The 23,393-nt window shown below is 33.4% G+C and overlaps 1 protein-coding gene across 2 annotated transcripts in view; it reads left to right on the plus strand.

The window, feature by feature from the left end:
- spen (spen family transcriptional repressor split ends) overlaps positions 1–23,393 on the plus strand; it is a 284,521-nt gene that overhangs the window by 209,316 nt on the left and 51,812 nt on the right. For both annotated transcript variants that reach the window (XM_072542152.1, XM_072542156.1), the window contains exon 2: positions 10,721–10,987. In XM_072542152.1, coding sequence (XP_072398253.1) covers positions 10,721–10,987 — 267 coding nt within the window. The remainder of the gene's footprint in view (positions 1–10,720; positions 10,988–23,393) is intronic.

The raw sequence follows: 23,393 nt of genomic DNA on the forward strand, positions 1-23,393 counted from the left end.
ACGGCTAAAAATACATTAAAACTGCTGTAAAAAGTTATTAAAAATTTTAAGTCAAGAAATCAAAGATTTAACCTAACTTTGAATCCTTATAACTTTTTATATCTATGCATATTTCGGTAGCAGCCTCACATAAATAGAAAGTTTGAACCTATTTTGACACTTAACTATTGAAAAAATGGAAGACTTTTTTTTCATCGTGTTAACAAGCAATAAACAAATAGCTTTACGTCCTTGCAGAATCAACAAGCACACGGTGGGCTAGTAAGTTGTTGAGATTACGCATGCTTAGAGCGGTATTTGTAATTTTAAAATAGCTAGTATTTAGCACGCCAACACGTACTAGCCCGCCATGTGCTTGTTGATTCTGCAAGGCAAAAAGCTATTTGTTTACTAACAGCCAACCACTGGGAACTTTACATTTATAAAAAAACATTTCTAACTTATGCAATGTGGGAAAGATATGGTTTTACTATTTTTAAATGATAGCATTCTGAACACTCATTTCGCCCTACGATCAGATAATGCGATATCATTAAGACCACTTGTGACTTGTGTCTACTGGAAACTGGTCGAGATTAAAAAATTACAGTTAAAATGATGATTGACGTATATTAAGATATCAAATTAGGTTATAAGAACAAATAAAGATTACGAAATATGAGTATCTAGGGATATATTTTAAAAAAATAATGGAAAATTTGTAAGAGATCTCTTAAACGCATATTGTAAAGTTAAATAGGTACCCAAAAAGATCATTAGAGAGCAAAGGCAATAAAACGACAAGAAAACCATGAAGAATGGAGATCATGTGTAGATATAGATACAAATATATTGTTTGCGACAGCCACTTTAGAAAAATTATAAAAAAAGTACAAATTTTGCGTCGTTGAAAACTGTGTTAATTGAGCAATTCCTACATGATTAAGTCTCTTTAATTTAGATTGGGTTGGTGAGCATAAATAATTAAGACAATAAGTTTGTTTAAGTATCTTTTGTTTTGTATTAGAAACTTCAAAGCTATTAAATTAATTATTTTTTATGAACTGTTTTTAGTATATGTTATTATTACGTTAGTATATTACAATTATTTCTTTTCTAAGGATTTTTTGTATGAGATCGATAAATCTACTTTCATCAATATTTGTGTCGAATTTATTCGCTAATTATTTTAATAATATCAATTATTTTAGTACAGTCAATCTAAATATGGATTTTTTGACAAAATAATGTTTCAAATGGAAGCAGTCTGCTTCAGGGCAGATTATAATTCGGATACAAGAAGGTATAAAATAACATACACATAGTACTCTGACAGCAAGGGAGGAGGGAGACTAATCTCTAAGTAAAATATTTTGTAGTAATAGATGTTACAAGCAGATAAATAATTTTATTTTGAAAATAGCTTCTCGACTGAAATTCAAAACATAAAATAAACAATTAATTTTATAATGCCTGACATGGCCGAGAATGTAGCCAAAAAGCAATAGTTTTAAAGCAATAAACATTATATATAAAATATAGGCATCCAAAAGAGTGAAGACAGCAGCCAATCTGCATTATTTTAAGAGAAGTGTCTTCTCCGTCTCCCATCTTTAAGATTTTTTAGGAATAATTTGAGATATTTCGTGACGAAAAAATATGACTAAAGAGAAAACGGGCATAGACATTAAAAGAAATAAAAATGATAATAAACTCTTTAGAATAGTCAAAAGTGAACTGTAATCAATGGTAGTAGTAAACCTATTTGGGTGAATAGTACTAAATTGATATATTATTCTTTGGTAAGGTTTAGATATTTAAAACTAGAAGAAATCGTGACCAAGCATAGAGAAATTGAAGTTACAATAGTGGTAAAACAAAGTAACAAAAATAATAAAATGCTAGGAGGGGTACGGGAGAGCTGGCTGTCTACATTTTCCACTCGGGAAGTTCTATCAGCATTTGGTGATGTAACTTTAATCCAAGGTAAATGAAATGGCATTTTTGCGTTATGGCAAGCACAGACGAAATGTTAATATTCCAGGGATATGCATTTGCTAAATATTTCAGATTCGGTTAATACAAAACACGAACAAACTAATCAAAAAATTGTATTCCACACTACAACTTCACTAGTTTAGAAAGTTCTGCAATATACACGAGAAAAGTGGTGCACAATAAAGTTCACATTCCTTCCTACTTGTAGTGTACAAAATAAATTATAAACTACTCGATAAGTCAAGACTGCAAAGTTACGACATAAAAAAAGGGAATCATGGGGTAAAATACAAAGTCAATATATACTTATATCTCTCGACTCATTAGCTACGCAATCTAATAGTAGATGCAGAAGCAATTGCGAAAGAACATATAAAACTATTTCTCAAAAAAATTCAGCAAAATAAATTTGGAAGCGTTAACTGCTTTCAGCGCAAATAAACTGTCGTCTACTGTTCTTAATGATTTTTCTACAATTATTCTAAGCAAACAAAACTTTTTATAGTTATGTCTACATGGCATTTACGATCTCAAGAGTTCTCGTAAAACAACACACCGCAACTCGAAAATTCCTTCGCCCCACAAACTACCAGCCAGTCGAGCCCCCCAGAATAGCCCCGAACCCGTTTTTCCACCCACCCCTGCAACACAATCGCATAACATTAACTTGGTTGGTCCGCTGTACCACAGCGCAATGTTGCGAGAGCCCAAAACCGGCAACGTTGTCTGAAGGGAGGGGCGGAGATTCTCGCGTTAGAGGGGAAATGAGATATGGACGGGTTTTGTCACCGCAATGGTAAAATCAATTCAGCAGGAAAAAATTCAGGCAGGGTTAGGTAATTTTTCTTTTTTGTTTTTTTTTCGGAAAAGAAACAAGTTTTGTTAGTAGAAGGCTGTGGGGAAGGGTTTTCTGTGGTAATTTGCAAACTTACTCTGATTCTGAGTGTTACGTAATCCTTTACAAAAAATAATCCAATATATAGTTGAGTACACTCACAAAGTATTCCTAAGAAACAAAAAACACAATGTAATATAAAAAATAATCCAAAATAAAGTTTTATTTTAAGTATTTCTCGACGTAGCAACAAAGTGCCACGCCCTAATGGTCAAAAACTGTTTCGATGCATATCTTTCTAGTTCTGGTATCGTCTTTTTGGTAAGATTATCCATGGTTAATATCGATAACACAAAAATCACTTATTATTTCACTAAAATTGCTGAAAAGTTGGTATTGTCGTCAGCAAACGATCTGTGTTATCCGTCGATCTATGTAAAAATGGTCTCTTTGAGGAAAGCTAGGGATTTATACTAGAAAGTGCGCATGAGCTTTCCCACTCCCGTTCTCTACACATATACTTTCCAAGATTATTGTGAACTCGGCGATATTCGCAGTGATAGAGGTGGAGCTGAAAATAACATGACTGGTTACGTTACTTTTTATTTGAAGGTGTAACGGACGGACCTGCAGAATAATGAATTGTGTTATTAGATATGCATTTGTCAACGTATCCCGCTAAGTAGAGGACGGAATTTGACGATTCGTATGTTCGTAAAAACGAACGGACCCGTACATCTAATAATTCAAAGATCTTTAAGGTTAACATAAATAATAAAAGCTTATAACCTTCCCTTTTTTATATATTTATCAATAATAATAATCGTAGGCTACCTTTATATAGCTAGTGCAATTTAGGGGTATAGCAGGATAGTCTGCTATTACTTATACTTGGACCTAAAGTATACAAGGAATGTACCACGGTAACACTTCAACCATCTTTGGTTTTATTATCCAAGGTATTCATTTTACTCAGGATGAGTCTGACCTGGAGGTTTAATAACAAAAGAAGTTTCTAGAAATCCGATATTATTTAAACATCCCTTATGATTTACAATTCCCAACACTTTCAATTGAAATAACCACAATTTTAATTGAAAATACAGATCTTTTAAAGGTCCGCGATGAGAAATACAAACAAAGGGTGCAGGATCTGATTAAGGCTCTGGCTCTGCTACTGAGGGGTCAATATTATATTTTAAAATAACAAAAGTACTCTAAATAGCAAGTGCGAAATTCTTACTATGGAACGAGAGAAATAAAATGCTTGAGTTTAGAGCCTCACATAGGCTAGAATTTCACGTAAATTATAAGCACTTATAGTATGTCACGTAAAGCTGGAGGTTTACACATGGGATGGAGTTTCACGTGGCTCTTGTAGATTACACTTGGCAAAACTTCCCAAGCTGATCAAGAAACACGTCTTTACTTCTTCAAATAAGTATAAACGTATATAAATTTTTCAATAACCTCCCAAAGCGATCGTATATTTTTTCTGAATGAAATGTGGGTGTATTAGATACTTTTATATAACGTTTAGCCTTAAAGCTCTGGACAAGTAGTGTACTGATTGCATGATCGACAAATATTAGTAGATAACATCTTAAATCAATAGAGTGACACTTCTTTATTGCTTGTTAAAATATAGATTAAAACTGGTGTAGAGTACATGTGTCGAAAAAGTAAACACTTTTGGTGGTTAGGTTCACAAGGTGTTACAAAAATATAGTGTTAATGTTAAATATAGGTGTTATGTTGTCGAGAGCTAGTTCTTTTGACGAAAGTTCCCATACTCAGGTAGTTTAGCAGGTATTTGCAATACATTATTTACACCATTACATACAATACAAATTTACTTACCGCTTACCTTTACTTATAACTTAGGAGACAACTTAAATTGTTTCGTATGTTCAAAATAAAATTTGAACAGAGACGTCAAAAAGTAAGTGATAAAACTTAAATCAAAATTTGCAGATCATATCTTGAACAGTGATGAAAAGTGGAATCAGCAGGTAATTGTGACACGGGAATGGAAGACGAATCATAAGAGATGAAGTGCCCATATTAAGAACCATATTGGAAGAAAATGGATGGAAATACTGGATACAGATCAGTGGAAAAGACAAGGGTATAGGCCTTTATAGTCTACTGAGAAAATCATACACGTCTATAACAGTATCACAAGTTTTTTAAAATATTTACAAGAAAATTACTGAAAATTCAAGATAACAAATTAAGTAAGGTGTAAAGAAAAAGGTCACAGTATGATTTATTTGTGAATAATCCTCACACTTCTTTCTGTTTCGTAACGATACATATTCTTTTGGACATAGACTTTTGGAAGTTATTCTATCACTACATGCTTTTTGCTTTTTTTTTTCCTTCATTCTAAACTTATCGCTATGTTTTCCATGTCTCTTCTAGTTTTCTATATAATTTTAGGTTTGTTTGACAGAGGACCGAAGAAGAGAACTCATATTAGAGAAAAGCAAACAAAAAGTATAAGATCTTCGGCAATGTATTATCTGAAAGACTTAAACATTTTACAAAGGATATTGTTGGTCAATATCAATGCGGATTTACTGCTGGAAAGTCAACTACACATCAAATTCAAGCACATAGGCAGATTCTAGAAAAGTCTCTAGAATATAACATAGAAACACACCATCTCTTCGTTGACTTCAAAGCAGCCTATGACAGTGTGAAAAGAACTGCATTATATAATGCAATGATAGACTTTGGGATCCCACCTAAGTTAATTAAGTTGACCCACCTAACAATGCAAAACGTAAGCTCATGCGTTAGAATTGAAGGAGAAAACTCTACGTTCTTTGACATTAATAATGGTCTAAGACAGGGGGACGCGTTGGCGTGTCTGCTCTTTAATATTGCCTTGGAAAAGACAATCAGACAATTAAATATTAGAATGAATGGAACTATTTTGAATAGATCGACGCAAATTCTCGCATTCGCTGACGATCTAGTTATAGTGGGCAGAAGTATGAGAGACATGGTGCAGTGTTTTACAAGGCTTGCGGACGCAGCAAGTGAATTAGGACTTGTGGTAAACGAGGAAAAAACCAAATATATGTTGGTTTCTAAAAACCCTCGAAATATCCAACAAAGAATTCAAATTAACAACCATACATTTGAGCAAGTCAAAGAATTTACATATCTTGGATCGCTAGTAAACGCAACAAACACGACAAGCGACGAAATAAAAAGACGCATAGCAATAGCAAACAGAACTGTTCACGGCCTCCAGAGACATTTAAAAAATAAAAATATAAAACGTGCACTAAAGCTTAATATATACAGGACCTTAATAAGACCAGTTTTGATATATGGGGCTGAAACGTGGATCTTATCTCAAAATGATAAAAGACTTCTTGGTATTTTTGAGAGAAAAATTCTTAGAAAGATTTTTGGGGCCGTAAATGAAAATGGGCTATGGCGTCGAAGATACAACTTTGAACTGTATCAGTTATACACCGATCCAGATATTGTGAAATTCGTTAAAGTGCAGAGACTTAAATGGGCTGGACACATTGCTAGGATGTCAGATCACGAATACACGAAGAGATTAACATTTTCAAAACAAGAGGGCACAAGAAGCAGAGGACGACCACGAATGAGATGGATTGATGATGTGGAAGAAGACCTACAGATTCTAGGGGTTAGAAGATGGAGGGAAGTTGCCAGGAATCGACAGGAGTGGCGACTTCTTTGTGAGCAGGCCAAGATCCACAACGGATTGTCGAGCCACTTATGATGATGAAACAAAACAGTAGTTTACATTTTATTTTAAAATATATTTTGGTGCTTCTAGGTCTGTCGAAGAACTTTGATTACCTTTTTAAATACGTTTTACTGTCACCCACGTACATGTTACAAAGTAACCGTTCCATAATACACCATCCACCTCCATTCACGAACCAGTTATGGTCGACGTGAGTTGGCTGTTCGAAAAATAATGTATTCTCGCGATGTTCTGTCTTCTTCTAACGAATTTAGTGGATCTTTGGACCGATTCCATTCGTACCCTACATTGAACGAGTTGCCATGTGTAGATTTCACTTCTATTCTAAATTATGCCATACATGAATTGTTGTAATGTTTTATGTTTATGACACTGGTGTTGAGTTTTATGCATGTACGGGTGTCTGCAACTTGAGTTGTAAATAAAAAATATGAAAGCTGCACGGTGTGTTGGATTTTTATTTTGTATGAAGTCACTCACCTATTTAAATAGTAGAATAATAAAAAATCAATAACTAGGTACAGAACAACTTGCGCAACATCTTCTTTTGCTTCTAATTTATCACACTCCATTTTATGGAATTTTTTTTCCTTATTTACTGCTTTTTTTGTATTCTCATTGTCACAGTGTATTGCCATTGTCAAATTGACAATACATCGTCATGTATTGTCAATTTTTGTAAAACGTACTTAGGTCCTATTCCTTTGTGAAATATTAACATTATTGTATGAAATGATATAAGTAGTTTGGAATGATTATCTTATTCTAACACGAGTATCTCCAAGTCTCATATCCTGTAATTCCTTAAAGATGAGATATCTTAGTAAAGCGATGCCGCTATCCGGAGTGGACCTTGATCAGAATAAATAATAGAATAACATCAGTCATTCATCAACAATCATCAACAATCTGTAGACATGTTTCATCCATCAGCCAGATGAAATGGTTCACCGGCAAAATTCAGTCTTTTTTGTGGATATTGGCAGTAATTTTTTTTAGATACATTTTTCAATTTACGAATTTTCTAATCCTACGAATATACACGTATACTTACAGGAACATAATACAAAGGCAATTTGGTTTCTATCAACCTCGTGAACAGGCTGCAGATTGATCAGGATATAGTACAAATGACAATCTGCAATGCCTGAAGACCTGAAGACCTATACCAGAAACTTGGTGCTGATTTTTGTGACTTTCACATTGAGCACAGTGAACATTGACGCCATCTTAAAGTCACTAGAAACTATGCATAATAGATTATCACTATTCTAACATCATCGGGAACATATAGGAAGATGTGACAGCTACTATAAACCTTCAAGAGACCACCAATAAAGTCGACATCAGAAGAGGAGTAAGGGAAGGCGACAATATGTCACCAAAATTGTTCTGAACAGTATTAGAATGTGCTTTTAAAATGCTGAACTGAGAGTACAAAGGAATAAGCATTGAAGGTGAATACTTAAAATAACCTTCGATTTGCAGATGACGTAGTATTGATAACGGATGATATATAGATATGTTGGAAGAACTTATTGCAGCAACAGGGAAAGTGGGACTGAAAATTAATGAAACCAACACCAACATAACCTAGTCCCCAAGGACAACATGAAGGTCGGGCAAAAAGATATGGAGCTCACTTACAAATATACATATCTGGGACATGAAGTGAAAATCAGCAGAGAAAACCAGACGAATGAGTTACAAAGAAGAATATCCCTGAGCTAGGCTGCCTCAGCTCAGGGAAAAATATATTTTCCTATTAGGTTTATATTGGATGCATCTTCCAATGTCATAAATTTCTACTTAAAAACATATTTGACAATGTGCCCAGACTTTCTGTGGATATATCTTTAAAAGAAGAAAAGAAAATTAAGTTTTCTGGTGACACTTAAGAGCCTTTGAGCTTATCGCTTGGTTCTATATACATTGTAGTTAACTCACACTTTATAGGCAAATACATGGTTCTTACATCCCATTGTTCAGTTGCCTTGCTTGTTTCGAATATAATGATTATAATCTAGCTTTTTATTCGGAAACCCTTTGCTATAACTGTTCGTACTGCAGCCAATTAGCTTATTCTACATCTTCCATTCGTGTAACCTTTTGGCTCAGGTTTTAGTGTTAATGACCACTTATGTAGCCGGGACAGTCGGCTTTAAGTGCTCGGAAGTACGGTGATGGTACTTAAATTAAAAATTGAAAAATTTCTGGTGTATGCTCTATTGCCAGCAATAAATTAAACCCAAGTTTACACCATTTACGAATTAAACATTTATACACATTATTGTTATTATTTAAATTATAGAGATTGAGAGAAATGTCTTATTTCCCTTTTACAAAATAAAATACTCTCCTAAATATACTTATACACGCTACTTATTTACAAAACTACTTTAACGAAATTTTACATCTAATTATAGTAACTTAATCTTATAACTTATCTAGCACTTTGTTTTTAGGGGCTGTCTGTCTAACTAATTCACACATTGTAAGGACACGGTCTATTCTTATATACTTAATATATTTTTCGCGAAAATCTGACCTAAATTTACAATTTATATTTACAATTACACTTTACACTCCAAACGGAATATTGGAATGTAAAACGGCGGTATCATCAATGTATGTGACTATGGTGGTATTGCATGTTGTTGGCATTTGGACTGCATACATAAAGTACATTACGGGTCAAGTACACTGCTCTGGGAAACTCTCGCGTGGATTATCAATACTTCCGCATGAAAAATAATGTAGTATAAGATAGATTTTAATAATACTTAAAACAGTCGAGGCCAAATTTTTGTAAATAATTATTTATATTATAGAACTATGCGTTTCGCAGCCCAAGACAATAAACTTGATCAATGTCAAACTATGATTTAAATTTAGGGTCAGCGGAAACACACATTCTGCAGCCAATTAGCTTATTTTACCTTTTCCATTCCAGAATTCTGGAAACCTGTACTAGTTTATACAGGTCTAGTTAGTAGATACCATTATGTTTTTGAAGTCACTCGGTAATGTCCAGAAAATGTTTACAGTTTTGCAAAACATTGTTGATGGAATCAGGTTTTATGCCACAGGGGCTGCAATTTAAGTCTCAGTGTAAAAGCCATATTGTATACAGTAAGGAAACCTGTTATGACTCTGAGTTGATTCCTGCTTGCACTGATTCCTGATTTCTGTAGTACTTAAGGTCTCTCATGACATTTCCATGTATGCTTTCCCATTAGGAGTTATGTTGTGTCTAAGATGTAGGCTTTTTGTCATTTCTGAAGCCAGCTCTAGACCGAAGAATTTTGTGACTGATCTTATTTTAGTAAGTTCATCAGCTCATTCGTAGTCTTGTATTCTTCCATGACCTCCTTGTAGTTTATCGAGTTCTTACTGCTTCTTGCTGCTTAACTACCTGTTAACTATCTGTAGACACATTGATCCACTTAAGTGCAAAAGCATTTATGTTGATTTCCAGCTTACTTCTGATCAACAGTTCACAAAAGTTTGTATAGATTTGAGAAATATTGTTACTTTAATGAGAAAAGTACGGCATAACTTCGGATATCAGATGACGCACATGTTTCATTTATCTTTCTCCTATTCACCGCAGGGATCTGGCGAGAGTGGTCAACCATTCCGTAGAATGGACCGGGAACAAACAAAGTAATCTTAGTCATCCGGAAACTGTGTAATTCGATCCTGTTGCTGGATAGACTTCCAAAGATGAAGAAGAAAAAGTAGTCACCAAAACTGCCGATGAAGCTCAGCCAGGACCGAAAAAGGTCCCGCAATCGAGCATGTGCAGCGAAGCTAAGAAAGGAAGTTAAAGCAAGACTTCGATCTAAAAAAAAAGCTCATCAGGCGCTTAAACAGATCCAAAAGCTACAACAATAATTGTACCCAAAATATCTTTCAGATCGCAGTGTGGAAATGCCTACCAGGCTAAACTCCCCCTCTATGTATATTCTACAACCTGAAATATGCTTATGATTGATAATAAATTGTTTGAATAAATTACCACAATTTTGATATTAATTTTTTTTTAATCAGTAACACACTGTATTAGGAGGTTAGAAATAAATAGATCTATATTGTAGATTTCGAAAGAAAACGAAAATACTGATAAAAGTTTCTTTTTGTTGCAGGTATGGCCGCGTGCAAAGTGTCAAGTTGCTGCCCAGGTGCACTGAGGAGAAGACGGGGGGCGAGATCACGATGGCGTGCACGGTGGCGTTCATGGACATCAAAAGTGCGTCCAAAGCCCACAACTCGGAACTTAAGATAGACGACAGGACCCTCAACACCGAATATTATGAACCTGCCGCCATTCCGTCCTCTGCCTCGCCGCAGACTAACGCTCCCTCCCCGTATTCTACCTCCCCCGGTCCGACAAGGTTCCCCAACGGTCATGGGTGAGTACTCACTTTTTTTATTATTCCTTGTTTTTAGGATATTTCTTTATATTACATGGGGTTCAACGTGCGGCTTTCAGTTTTTTGGTTATCCCCTTCTTCCATTTCTACCGCTACTTAGTTCCTCCAATTGCTGATATGTATTCTGTCTTCCTTTTATTCAAAAATTTGTTCAGAGCAACCAACTTTCCAAACAGTTCTTTTCCTTCGTTTCCTCCTCATTTTTTTTATGTCTTGAATTCAGTTTAAAAGTAAAAAACAGTAATAGAACAAGGTAATAGTCATTTTGTAGCTGTTAATTTTCGATAAAGTTATTAATTATTACGGAACATATTCATGCGAGCCGTCCTCTGTGCTCTGAATGCTATGCCAAATGGCCCCGAGACCAATAATAAGTAATTTAACATCCTACAAACTCTGTTGCAAGCTACCTGAAACGTTATGTTGGATTACAATGTATAGTTACAGGTTATTTTTACTATTTGGACACTCCTAGAGATTTCAACTGCAAAGGCGCCTACGGTTCTGGATTGTGTATTTATATTTGAACTCGGCTGAACCGAAGGTATCTATTATAGGCCAGTTCATCGGAATTTTTTTTAAATAACTTGTTATTTTATTTTGGATACTAAGAATTCAACCAATGGCAATAGCACGTGTTTTCAAATTATCTAATAATGTTGGCTGTTTTATAACATCAAACAAACGTTTGGTAAATATTTCGCTCTTAATTAATTTCATCACGGTTATCTGCTTTTTTCGTATGCATGTCTACAGATATACTTCTTTGTATATCTGTAGACTCTACTAGACTAACTATGATTGATGCTCTTTTCTGCACCCACCTCGGGATTTTTGGGTCGCATCCCGATTTTTCCTTCACAGTTTTTGCTCCTTTATAGATTTAACCAATGTTTTCCACTCATCTCAACTACTCCGTATTGATATACTTACTACATGATTTTAAAGGTGAGTTTCCTTTTCTTTGCACTATGTGTTTGCCTTCTAGTCAGTTGAAAAAGGTGTTTTTGTAACTCTGCCATCCACTTCGATGGCACACCTACTATCTACACCTTTTTAATTAAGTTCTCTTAGGACTGTTTCGTGTGGAATTTTCCACCAATGCCTCTACTATAGTGCCTATGTGTCAGAGTTTGTTTATTTTTCAGTTGATCACAGTTACAAACAATTCTAAACGTTGTTGAAGCTGAGATATAATAGATATATTATTATATCGTAAATATATCTTGTAAAATGTATCAATTGTGTTTTTACAACTTTAACACAGTTTTGTGTTTTTACAACAATGAGATTTTTTTATATATAAAAACACTTTTTCCATGATTTTATAAATAATAATTATAAACAGTATCATTTAGACTAATTATCAATTTAAATGTAAGTTAAAATTCTAGAAATTTTGGCATACTTTAATGAGTACCAGAAGGAGTCTTCTCATGTTATATTGATTCCTTGTAATAGTTTTTAATATACGTACTCTTTTTATACTACAGAAGGTCTGTCGCCTTTTTGGTATCACCTTGTAAACAACATTATTATTATTTACTGGCTTTTGGACATTAAACTACAGTTCTGCATTATTTTATACAAATATAAAAATGCTCAGAACACTAAACACAGGATATGCTGGTCCCGCTACATTTTTGTCCATATCCCGGGGTCATTAAAGTCATCAACTTGTTTCGGTTTGTTTCCTCCACAAAAAACATTAATTATCATATTTCTAAAGCCTCGGTTGGGCACTGATGCATCGTTATTGTAATTACATTTTTCGCTCGTGATTTTCTACCACTATACAGCATAGGGGCTTTTATGTTATAAAAGTAGACATAATGTTTAATAGAGGCAATGTATACCTTTATAGTTTATTTTGTTTCCTTTTCCCTCTACGTATTTTGTGAAAAGTATCAATATTTTGTTTTTATGTTTTGTTTTATTATTCAGCATTAATTTTTTAATGTTCATAATATTCATGGAGAAATTTTGAAAATGGTGCGAAAATGTCTTCAAGAAACTTTTGCGAAAACTAAGAATATTATTTTACTAGCTAATATAAAAACTTAGATTAGTGCGAGAGAACTACAAATGATTAGAATTGAGATTGATTTAAATAAAACGAAGATGAAAATCCTCCAAGAGACCACATATATGGTGAAGATAATATACTCATATCATTATCAAATTATATATTGAATTACTGAAAATGTATCAAAACATTTTCCCTAACTACTGTCTTCTTCATCAGTTGCGGTTGGCAATAGATTCTGCGAACTATGTGCAGTTTTGTGTCGTTCTCCGGAGTATATGTGAATCGAGTCCTGTCTAGTCACGGATAGTTTTGCCTACTACTTACTAGGTTTCCTGTGGCCATCTATTTTTCATCCTATGATTATATTTAGATGCTCATATCTGTGGTGTTGAGAAATACACCATGATTTTTATGCTTAATATACCATTCTTGTAACTTTTTCACCTACTATATGGTCTACTTTGGCTAGTATACCTACCCCATATTCCGCAACGGTGTCTTCAGATGGTCCTTTGCCTACTTTGGCGTTAAGATCAACTATGATAATTATTGTGATTTCATTTTTACTTAAAGCTAATTTTTGAAACCCTAGGCGCGGATTTTGTCTTCCTAAAGCCACTAAAGCATTTAAATTGTTTCCGCGAATCTTAAGCGGTCTACCCCAAACTGGTCTATGTCTCATATCTATGCCATTTTTTATCCTCTTTATTGGCTCATACACTGCACTTTTTCCGAGTTCAGTCAATTGCACTAATTTTTTAACGTTTCGGACACCCTTTCTATACAAATATTCCACCACTTTTCTTTTTTCTACTTGCGACATTATTTCACAAATCTTAAGTCTGTTTACAAACAACAATATTTGACAGATGGTGTTGTCATGCGATTTTGTCCATAACATACTATCGTCACAACTTACTTGATGCATTACTTTTATGTTAAAATATCACAAAAAGGAAATCTATTAAAATTAGGAAAAATAAAAAATTCCGGATACTTTCTAGATAGACGGACTATATATATTACCGTCAGTATATCAGAAGATTCTATCTAGTGATGGGAAGGACAAAAAGAAAAAAAATTAAAAAAAAGAATAAAATAAAGGAAGGTATTAAGTAATTCTTTACAATTCAATTTTTTGTATAAACTGACTAGAATATAATATCAGCAAATGTTATGTTCGTCTTGCAAATATGATTTTTCGTGCTACAAAATTTTATTAGCGGTGATTAGAAAGTAGGAATCGGTAGTGTGTTATTGTTGCTAAGGGGTATTTGTGAGATTAGAAACCTTGCTATTTTTAAACTTCTTAGTTGGCGTACGATATCGCTCGTGGTGTATGCATAAATTGGAATTAGGCGCTGCATTTTAAAGTATCAACACAAGTGTAGTCTATACGCTGTGAAATATGAATAAAAATATATTTCAAGTTTTCTCTCGGTTGTAAAATGTAAGGTTTCGTTTTAATATAAGGAATAAACTAATCATGAATGAGAATATACTTAAGAAAATATAGGTATGGGGATGCTGCTATCATGAGGGTAGAATTTAACGATTTTTCAAAATATCATTGATTATAATATATAGTCGACTGACTTTCAGACTTATATATTGGTCCAAATGCTGGCCCATTGATATTTGTCTGATAATCTACTGTTCTTCATATAATGGTCTAAAAAAATCAGGCATCAGTTCGAATTATTTTATTAGCTTTCACTACTTGGCTACCTATGGGTTCCTCTTTCTTCATTTGAAGTATCTGAAGTATGAAATAAGAACAAGAGGAGTATCTCAGGTGGAATATCTTTACAGTTTAGAAAAATCTTTACCTTTATCTAAGACCCTATCAACCTTTACAAGTAGATAGTATCTTGGAATCTTAAAAGTCTCATAGGTAAGAGTACGGATTTGGTGAATGGGTATACAAGAAGTACAAAACAAAATAACAAAAAAGTTGCTGAAGCAGTGACATTTTAAGATAAAAGTAATGCATCAAGTAAGTTGTGCCGATAGTATGTTATGGTCAAAATCGCATGACAACACCATCTGTCAAATATTGTTGTTTGTAAACAGACTTAAGATTTGTGAAATAATGTCGCAAGTAGAAAAAAGAAAAGTGGTGGAATATTTGTATAGAAAGGGTGTCCGAAACGTTAAAAAATTAGTGCAATTGACTGAACTCGGAAAAAGTGCAGTGTATGAGCCAATACAGAGGATAAAAAATGGCATAGATATGAGACATAGACCAGTTTCGGGTAGACCGCTTAAGATTCGCGGAAACAATTTAAATGCGTTAGTGGCTTTAGGACGACAAAATCCGCGCCTAGGGTTTCAAAAATTAGCGAACAGATTTGGAAATTAACGAAAAATAAAAGTGTGCCCAGAAACTGTCGGCATGTCACTGAAAAAGCAAGGCTACATATCAAGGAATCAAAAAATATCCCTACAATGACACCTCTGCAAAGGCAACGAAGAATAGATTTTTGTCAACGTTTTCAAGAAGATAATTTTAATAATGTCTTTATATCTGATGAAAGTTGTTTCCAGCTTGATGCAAATCATCTAAAAGTCCTACCAAGAGAAAATGTTACCGTTCAAATTTCCAAATTTCCCACTAAAATAATGGTTTGGGGAGCAATATCTCAGCGTGGTTGCTACACCTCTATGTATAGTTAATGGCACTGTTGATAGTGCGAAATATTGTGACATCCTAAATGGTTTTCTTCTTGAAATGGCTCATGTTTTATATCGAGAGAGGTGGCGTTTTCAGCAAGATAATGCAAGATGCCATACTTCTGCTTATTTATACTCAGCTTGGATGCAAGAACACAAATTGGCAACAATTCCGTGGCCAGCAGCATCTCCAGATCTTAGCCCCATTGAAAACATAAGGGTACTGATGAAGATTGAAGTGGAACGAGCAGCGCCACGAGATAATGAAGGTTTGATTCGGTCAGTTTTACAGGCCTGGAACACCATTACCGAAAATTATGGCCTTGACCTAGTTGCGGGTGTACCTGGACGTTTAGTTTTAATTAATAATTTAAGGACGTTAAGTGTTTAGATTTAAATGGAGGTTGTATATCTAAATAGTAAATGAGATGAATTATTTGTTGAAATTTTATATTTCAAGTGATAGAAATAAATACCGTAAAATTATAATTCTGCTTTCTTTTTTCCGGATACTTTCTAGACGGACTATATAACCGATACTGTACCACTTATATTACTTATATTAATAGCTAATAAGCTAATTATTAGTTCACTTAATGCGGAAGTAGAACATATATGTAGTAGCCTGGTCTAGCAGTTACATACTAAAGCAATGATTTATTTTATTTCTTTATAAATTCTTGAAGGTTATAGCTATATTATTAGCCCTATAGCTAATCACGGCTTTTTTTTTCTAGTCTGGTTTATTTTTAGCGTAGTCTTTGGATTTTTTAAAACTTCTTTATCCCTATCCATCCATTCGTCCATTCCGTTGTTTTTTTTTTAGAAAAGCTTTTCTAAATTAGCATCATTTTTGTCATTATATTGTTTTCCATTCTTTTCACGTGTTTCAATCATCCTATTATCTATGTTTTTATGTTTGTTGTTATTTTAAGCTCATTTTACATGATTTCCATATCTATATTTGTGCTTCTCCATCTCTTTGCCATATTTACTCCTCCATATATACATCTTTAACATTTTCCTGCGCTTTCGTTGTAATTCGTCATTCGACGTCTTAATATTGTCCTATAACTTCCTTCATTTCCATATCTTGTCACATCCAAGAATTACTACTAGAATTTTCTCTTTTTACTAGGCAATGTATCATCAAAATCAATACAAATCTATTTTAATTTTAATTTGTGACTAATCCCTCCTCTAGCTCCCTGCCCCAGATACACGTTATGAATGTAAAACAGGAAACACGTAATTCTTGAGGAAATTGCTCCTTACAGACGATGGCTTTTGTTGAAATGTTCGTTCTAGATGTGTATCTATTTATTTTCGACAGTTTCACATGCAATGTTTCGTGTACCGAGGCGCAAATAATGTACCCTTTTTATATTCGCATTTTAACCATTTAAATAAATTAAGAATTTAAATTTTTTCGTGGCATATATAATAGGAAGCTAACTCGGTTATTATGTTCACGCTGTGATGTCCTACACGCAAAAGCCCAACTAAACGAATAAAAATTAAAAAGAAATTTTTACTGTTTAGAAATATAAACAGAAATGATTTTTTGAGGATCCTAAAGTTGACATTTCAGACTTTCAATGTAAAGTTATACCAGAAATCAAACTAGTCTTTAACAGCTTTAGGATTTCGGTTTTTGCTATTTTTTAAATGAAAGTGTTCGAAACTGATCGCAGCTCAGTTTTTTTTTATGTTTACAAAATCACACAGATTATTCCTAATTCGTGCCATTTCTATGCTAGGTCACGAAATTATGGAACGATCCTCGTAATAAATTGTCATTACTGCTACAAATCGAACACGAAACAACAGTATATTTATTTTTGTAATTCAAAAACGTGCCGTATTCTTTTTCCCTCACAAGACAATCATCTCGGTTAATTTCTTTTTTGCATTGTTGAAAAATTACAAGAGATTACCGTTAAATTGCTTTCTTTGTTTTCTAACAGCCGGTGACGATGCTACTGCCGATGGTCGCGTGTTGAAATGGCCTACTTACCGTATGGAACTTTTCAAAACCTACGAATTATAAATTTATTTCTGTTTGTGAACTGGAACTACACCTTATAATAATTGGTCCACTAAAGCAAGTTTTATGTAAAGCATAACATTAAAATCAATGTAAACTACAAACGGTTCAAACACCATGGCTTGTTTATTGAAAGCAAAGGGTTATTAGACAAGTAAATAAATGAGCAAATAGGAAAACTTATGGAAGGTTCAATTTTAGTTCAGTCAGTGGTTGCCGTTAGCTTAAATTTATAAATTAATTAAACGAAAATGCTTCGTTTGAAGAATGTAAAAGAAAAAAAAATGATAATTTGTTTCATAAATGAACTTTTTATAGCCATAAATGTATCGCATTTATGGGTATAAATTAAATATTTAAATAAATATTTAAATAGTTTGAGCATATGGATCATGTTCGATGCTAGTATTACGGAAATGGTTTATTTAGGACTAAAGTAGTGCATAAAAACTAGAGATGACTTCTTCTTATTCCAGTGCCTTGTTCTCTGGGTGACGTTCAGATGGCCAATATATTCGTTTGTGATTTTTAACTGCTTTGACCACTTTCGTAACTTTTCCCATCCGCTGCAATACAGCCTGGTTAGGAACTCCATCTCCATCTACCCAACTTTTTGATACATTCATAGTTCAAGGGCTTTCAAGTTTTCTTAGAAAAAGTCTAACCTTCGACACCATGTTAAAGAATGGAGAACACATAACATCTTACTAATCGAATTTTCAGTCTCAAAGTAATATTGATTCCACACAAGATTTTCTTTATGTTATAGAATGCAGCTCTGGCCTTCTCTATGTGTATTTTAATTTCTTTGCTCATGTCCGAGCTCTCATTAAGATTACACCAAGAAAAGTGATACTATTTAGATCTCGCCAGTTTTCTCCATAAACTGTTACCACTTCTGGTTGTATTGACGCTTTACTGACAACCATCTCCTTTGTCTTTGTGGTGTTAAACTTCAGTCCATATTCATCACACATTTAGTAATAGTAATCCAATTAATCAGATGTTGAAGTTCTTCGTAAATATTTGAAATTAACACCGCGTCATCCGCGTACGTCAAATTATCAATATTGATGCCATTAATTTTAATACCACATTCAAACGCTATCCAATGCTTTATTGAAAACGAACTCGGAATATATGTTAAATATTGGATAGGACAAAATGCATTTCGTATTTGGAGCTCTCAGAATTATCCTGGCCAATCCTGATGTTTCCACGTTGATGCCAGTAGAGGTTTTTAATGAATGTAGGTCTCTATCATCACTACCTATCTGTTGAATAATGGCTATCATTTCAGTATGTTTTAAAATCAAAGGCCTTCTCGAAGTCAATAAAACACATATAAACTGGATGGCCGACATCTCTGTATCTCTGTACCATAACCCGAACACTGAATGTATGTATATAGAGATGACTATATTATACAGGGTGTCCAGTAACTCTCCTGACAAACGAAGACCGAATATTTCTCAGATAATTTTAAGACAGTTTAACCCAATTCACCTAGTCCGAAAATGCTTCCTAAGGGAGCTACAGCTCTTTGAAGATGGCGCCTTATAATTAGTTTTTTTTTTCAATATCTCCAGAACGCTTCTAGTTAGAAAAACGAAAACTGGTACGATCCAGAGCTAAATCGATTCCATTAATGGCGAATTTCTAGTACCGGTCATAGGCGTCCGTTTTGGGTAGGTCAACGGTTATTTTAACGCATAACTTTTTTGTCTGTAACTTTTAAGCATTCGTAATACTACAGTATTAAATTTTCAGATATTCTAGTACTAAAAAGTACTCCTACCTTAAGTCGGTAGGAAACACCGTTTTCTAGAAAAACCAATTTAAAACTTTTTCGTTTTTTCGTCATGAAAGTTAAATTAATAGGTACCTTAATTAATTTTATAAATTATTATCAATATATTTCAAGCTTTTTGACCTTTCAGTTCACACCTGGTTTGTTAACAAAAATTATTAAAATGAATTTCAAGCTTAGCACAGTTAACTTCCATCGCTTTTAATAAAATGAAAGTTCATATAACACTGGATCTCATTATTGTGCACACGTGATCCTTCTTCCCTATGGCAAGTGGACTTATGGATTGTATTTTAAGTATTTAACTTTTAACCGAAGAACTTTTATACGATCTACACATCTACAGCATCTGTAAGTTTCAATTACAATGTATTTTCTATTTATTTATGCTACGGTTTTACTTTTGGATAAGGAACTGATGAAATGTATGGATTCATATACAAATAGTCCAGTCGTCAGAGGGTTGACTCCTAAAAATCATACGAACAAGCTAAATTTTGCCGAGAATATTAATTTTGAGACTCCAAAAAAAAAAAATGAAAAAAGTTTACCACTTTTACCTCCGGGTTTCCCCCTTAAACTCCTCTCGGGGGGGGGGGGTAGGTGTAAAAATTAAAAAAAATAAAATAAAATTTGTATCATCTCGACGGTAAAAATTCGATATCTTTTGATTCAAGTGTCCTATCGACAAAACTGAAAATGCGTTTTAAAGGTTAAGCGTGTAGCTTTTGTATGCAGTTTCTGTATTTTGCCGCAAATAAACTCACTTTTTATAAAGCTGTTAAATAAATAAACGTGGCGCGATTTTTGCCATTTTTTAAGATTCTCTTTAGATCAATAAAATTGATCACTTTCCTTGAACAATCGTAGTAAAATTTCTATTTTTAGAGATTAATCTTTAAAACCTATGACATGAAATTTTAATTTTGAGTTGTGGCAACAAATATGAGGCATTTGAAATATGAATAAAAAAAGCAGAATTCAATGTTTTACATTTCAAACGATCGCACGTCATGGGAAATGCCTCCAAGAAGACGGTTGTTGGTGTACTTTATAGCAGAAGTTTGGTTCTTTTGAAAAACGTATTAGTTTTATTGAAAAAAAAGTTTTAAACGATTTAGATTGTTGGTTACGTGAAAATTTAAATCCAGCGCTATCAAATGCTTCACATTTGTTGCCAAAATTCAAAAGTAAAATTTCATGCTATACGTTTTGAAACTTAGGCTCGAATAATCGAAAATTTATAGTAACCAGTCAATAAAAGGGATATATTTATGGACCCCAGAAAAATCATAAAAAATGGCAAAAATCGCGCCACGTTGATTTATTTAACACCTTTATAAAATCTAAGTTTAATTGTGGCAAAATACAATAATTGCATACGAAAGCTAAACTCTTTACCTTTAAAACGCATTTTGATTTTTGTCGATAAGACACTTGGATCAAAAGATATCGAATTACCGTTGGGCTGATACAAATTTTATTAAACATTGATTTCGCGCACGTAACTGACGTTCAAAATCGACGGTCGCTTCAAGCGTCGTTTCTGAGAGAACGGTTCATTCTACGCAAAAAATGCTTATAAACATTTTTGTTTAAAACTATCTCAGTTACATTTTTTATTCGAAACATTTTTTTGTACGGCGTACATCTTGGGTACATCGATTTTTTTGGATTTTTTTGGTATATCAATCGATGAAGTTACGCGAAGAGTTTAAATATCGACTTTTGGTTCTACTTCCTCTTACGTTGGGTGAAACCCTAAGAATTTCTAAGTCCAATAATTGTTTGTTTGTTTTTTAAATACTTTATCGCCCTTCTCTTAGTCTACTTCAATCTATACAGTAGCACTTCTAGATTATTATTAAAAAAGGGTTAAATCACTGTTTGAAATACACAAAGATTTGATTTAAAATAGAAAAGCATCATTCCCTCGTAATTCTAGTAAACGATCTCCTATTTATACCGCCTGCAATATGGTGTGCCGTGCCTTGATTTACCCGCTAACCATATCTTCTCCGTCAGTAAAATCTATTGAAATCGTGCATTACGACATCGAATCTGAAACGATTGCGACAGCATAGTCGCAGGTGGATGATCGTCGTTCATCCATTTGCATTTCCTCGTGCGGTTCGAGATCAAGGCACTTCAACGTGATTGTGATTAAATGCCTTTGTTGCTTGATTTAGAAACGCACAAAGGATTTTTCTGGTACAGACACGTGGCTGAATAGAAAGATAGATAAAACAGTGTTGGGCACGATACAGGTATATGTTTGAATATGCGCAGAAAGGCAATACGAAAAGAAATTATTATAAATAGTCGACTAAACACTATGAAACAGTTAAAAATTGAATAAAACACGAGACATGAATGAAATACTCGAACTAAGACAGAATTTCCGGATTGTTACAAAGTAATTCCATTTCAAAAAGGACCATTTTTACTTCTGTATGTAACATACGTTAACCGAGCAAATTTAGTTTATGTCATACTATTATACTTAGTTTATTATTGGCCCGCACAGGCAAAAAGACAAAAAACTTTTAATAACTTCTTAATAACATTTATTATTAAAGTTACAAAATATGGAAGTGTAGGATCAAAATTTCGGGTCAATGCTTTTTTATGCCTTCATTTTTTTCGAATCCTGAGAAAACTAATAAGTATTTTTGAAAAATTTAAACTCAGAATGAAAGATTACATTATTATCGAGTGCCGAAAGTCTCTGAAAACTTCAATAATGTTTATTTTAGTAAGTTACAGGGGTGAAAAAGAAGATTAAATTAAGTGTGATTTTTAAATTTAAATATCTCATTCAAAAGAAACTTTTTGTTTATTCTAAGGGACTTTCGACCCTCGGTAAAATGGATTCATTTAAAAAGCTTTGGCCCTAAATTTTGCGCATACACTCTTAAATTATTATAACTACATAATATTATTTGGTAGAATTCACATAAAACTAGTAATTCTGGGAAGATCCGGTGATAGATAGATTTGACATTTTCACTTTTTAGGTTTGACAGTCGCAGATGTTCATTTATGATCATATCGCTGTCCCGGTGGAACAATGACGCAACTACAAAAGTTTAACTTTTCAGGAGAGCCAAAAATATAATTTTTTTACTTAATAGCTCATGCAATGAAGCATAATGAAGTTACTGGATTAGTATTGAAGTTATACTTAGCCACCGTGATATACTGTAACTCTATTACAAATTCTCAATTTTTCATCCCTAAATTTGATCCCTAATTGCAATTACGTCATTGTTGCCACAAAATAACTGAGGCAATAATGACGTAATTGCAATTGGAGATCAAATTTAGGGATGAAAAATTAATAATTTAGAATATAGTTAGAAAGATAAATTTAGAATTTAGTTTTAAAGACAAAATTTCCATAGACATACTCATTTTGTAAAATTTTTGGTTACCTTGCTAGTTTGAAAAGATGGAATCGAAATAAGCACAAAAAGTCATTGAAAAAGTTTATTAAACAAATCAAACATTGTAGTTAAAGCAAACAATTTTAATAAAAAGGAACTTAAAAATAAAATTGAAATTGCAAAAAAAGTATCAACGAAAAATTTAATCTTAAAAGGCTTTACAAAATCCAGGAATTATATGTTTTGAAAGTAACTGTTTCAAATCTGTTTGTTATCACCTATTTTTGGAATTTTTGAAGAGTAAGCCCTAAGCAGCTGGCATTTATGTGAGTACATGGCTATTAAAAATTTATTTTTTTGTTGGCCTCCATAGTTATCGAAATAAAAATCACATCAACTCCTGGGCTGGTTATTGACAATTCTTTTAGATAGTAATAAAC

The sequence above is a fragment of the Diabrotica undecimpunctata genome, chromosome 1 (genome assembly GCF_040954645.1).
Source record: "Diabrotica undecimpunctata isolate CICGRU chromosome 1, icDiaUnde3, whole genome shotgun sequence".
Classification (NCBI taxonomy): Eukaryota; Metazoa; Arthropoda; class Insecta; order Coleoptera; family Chrysomelidae; genus Diabrotica; species Diabrotica undecimpunctata.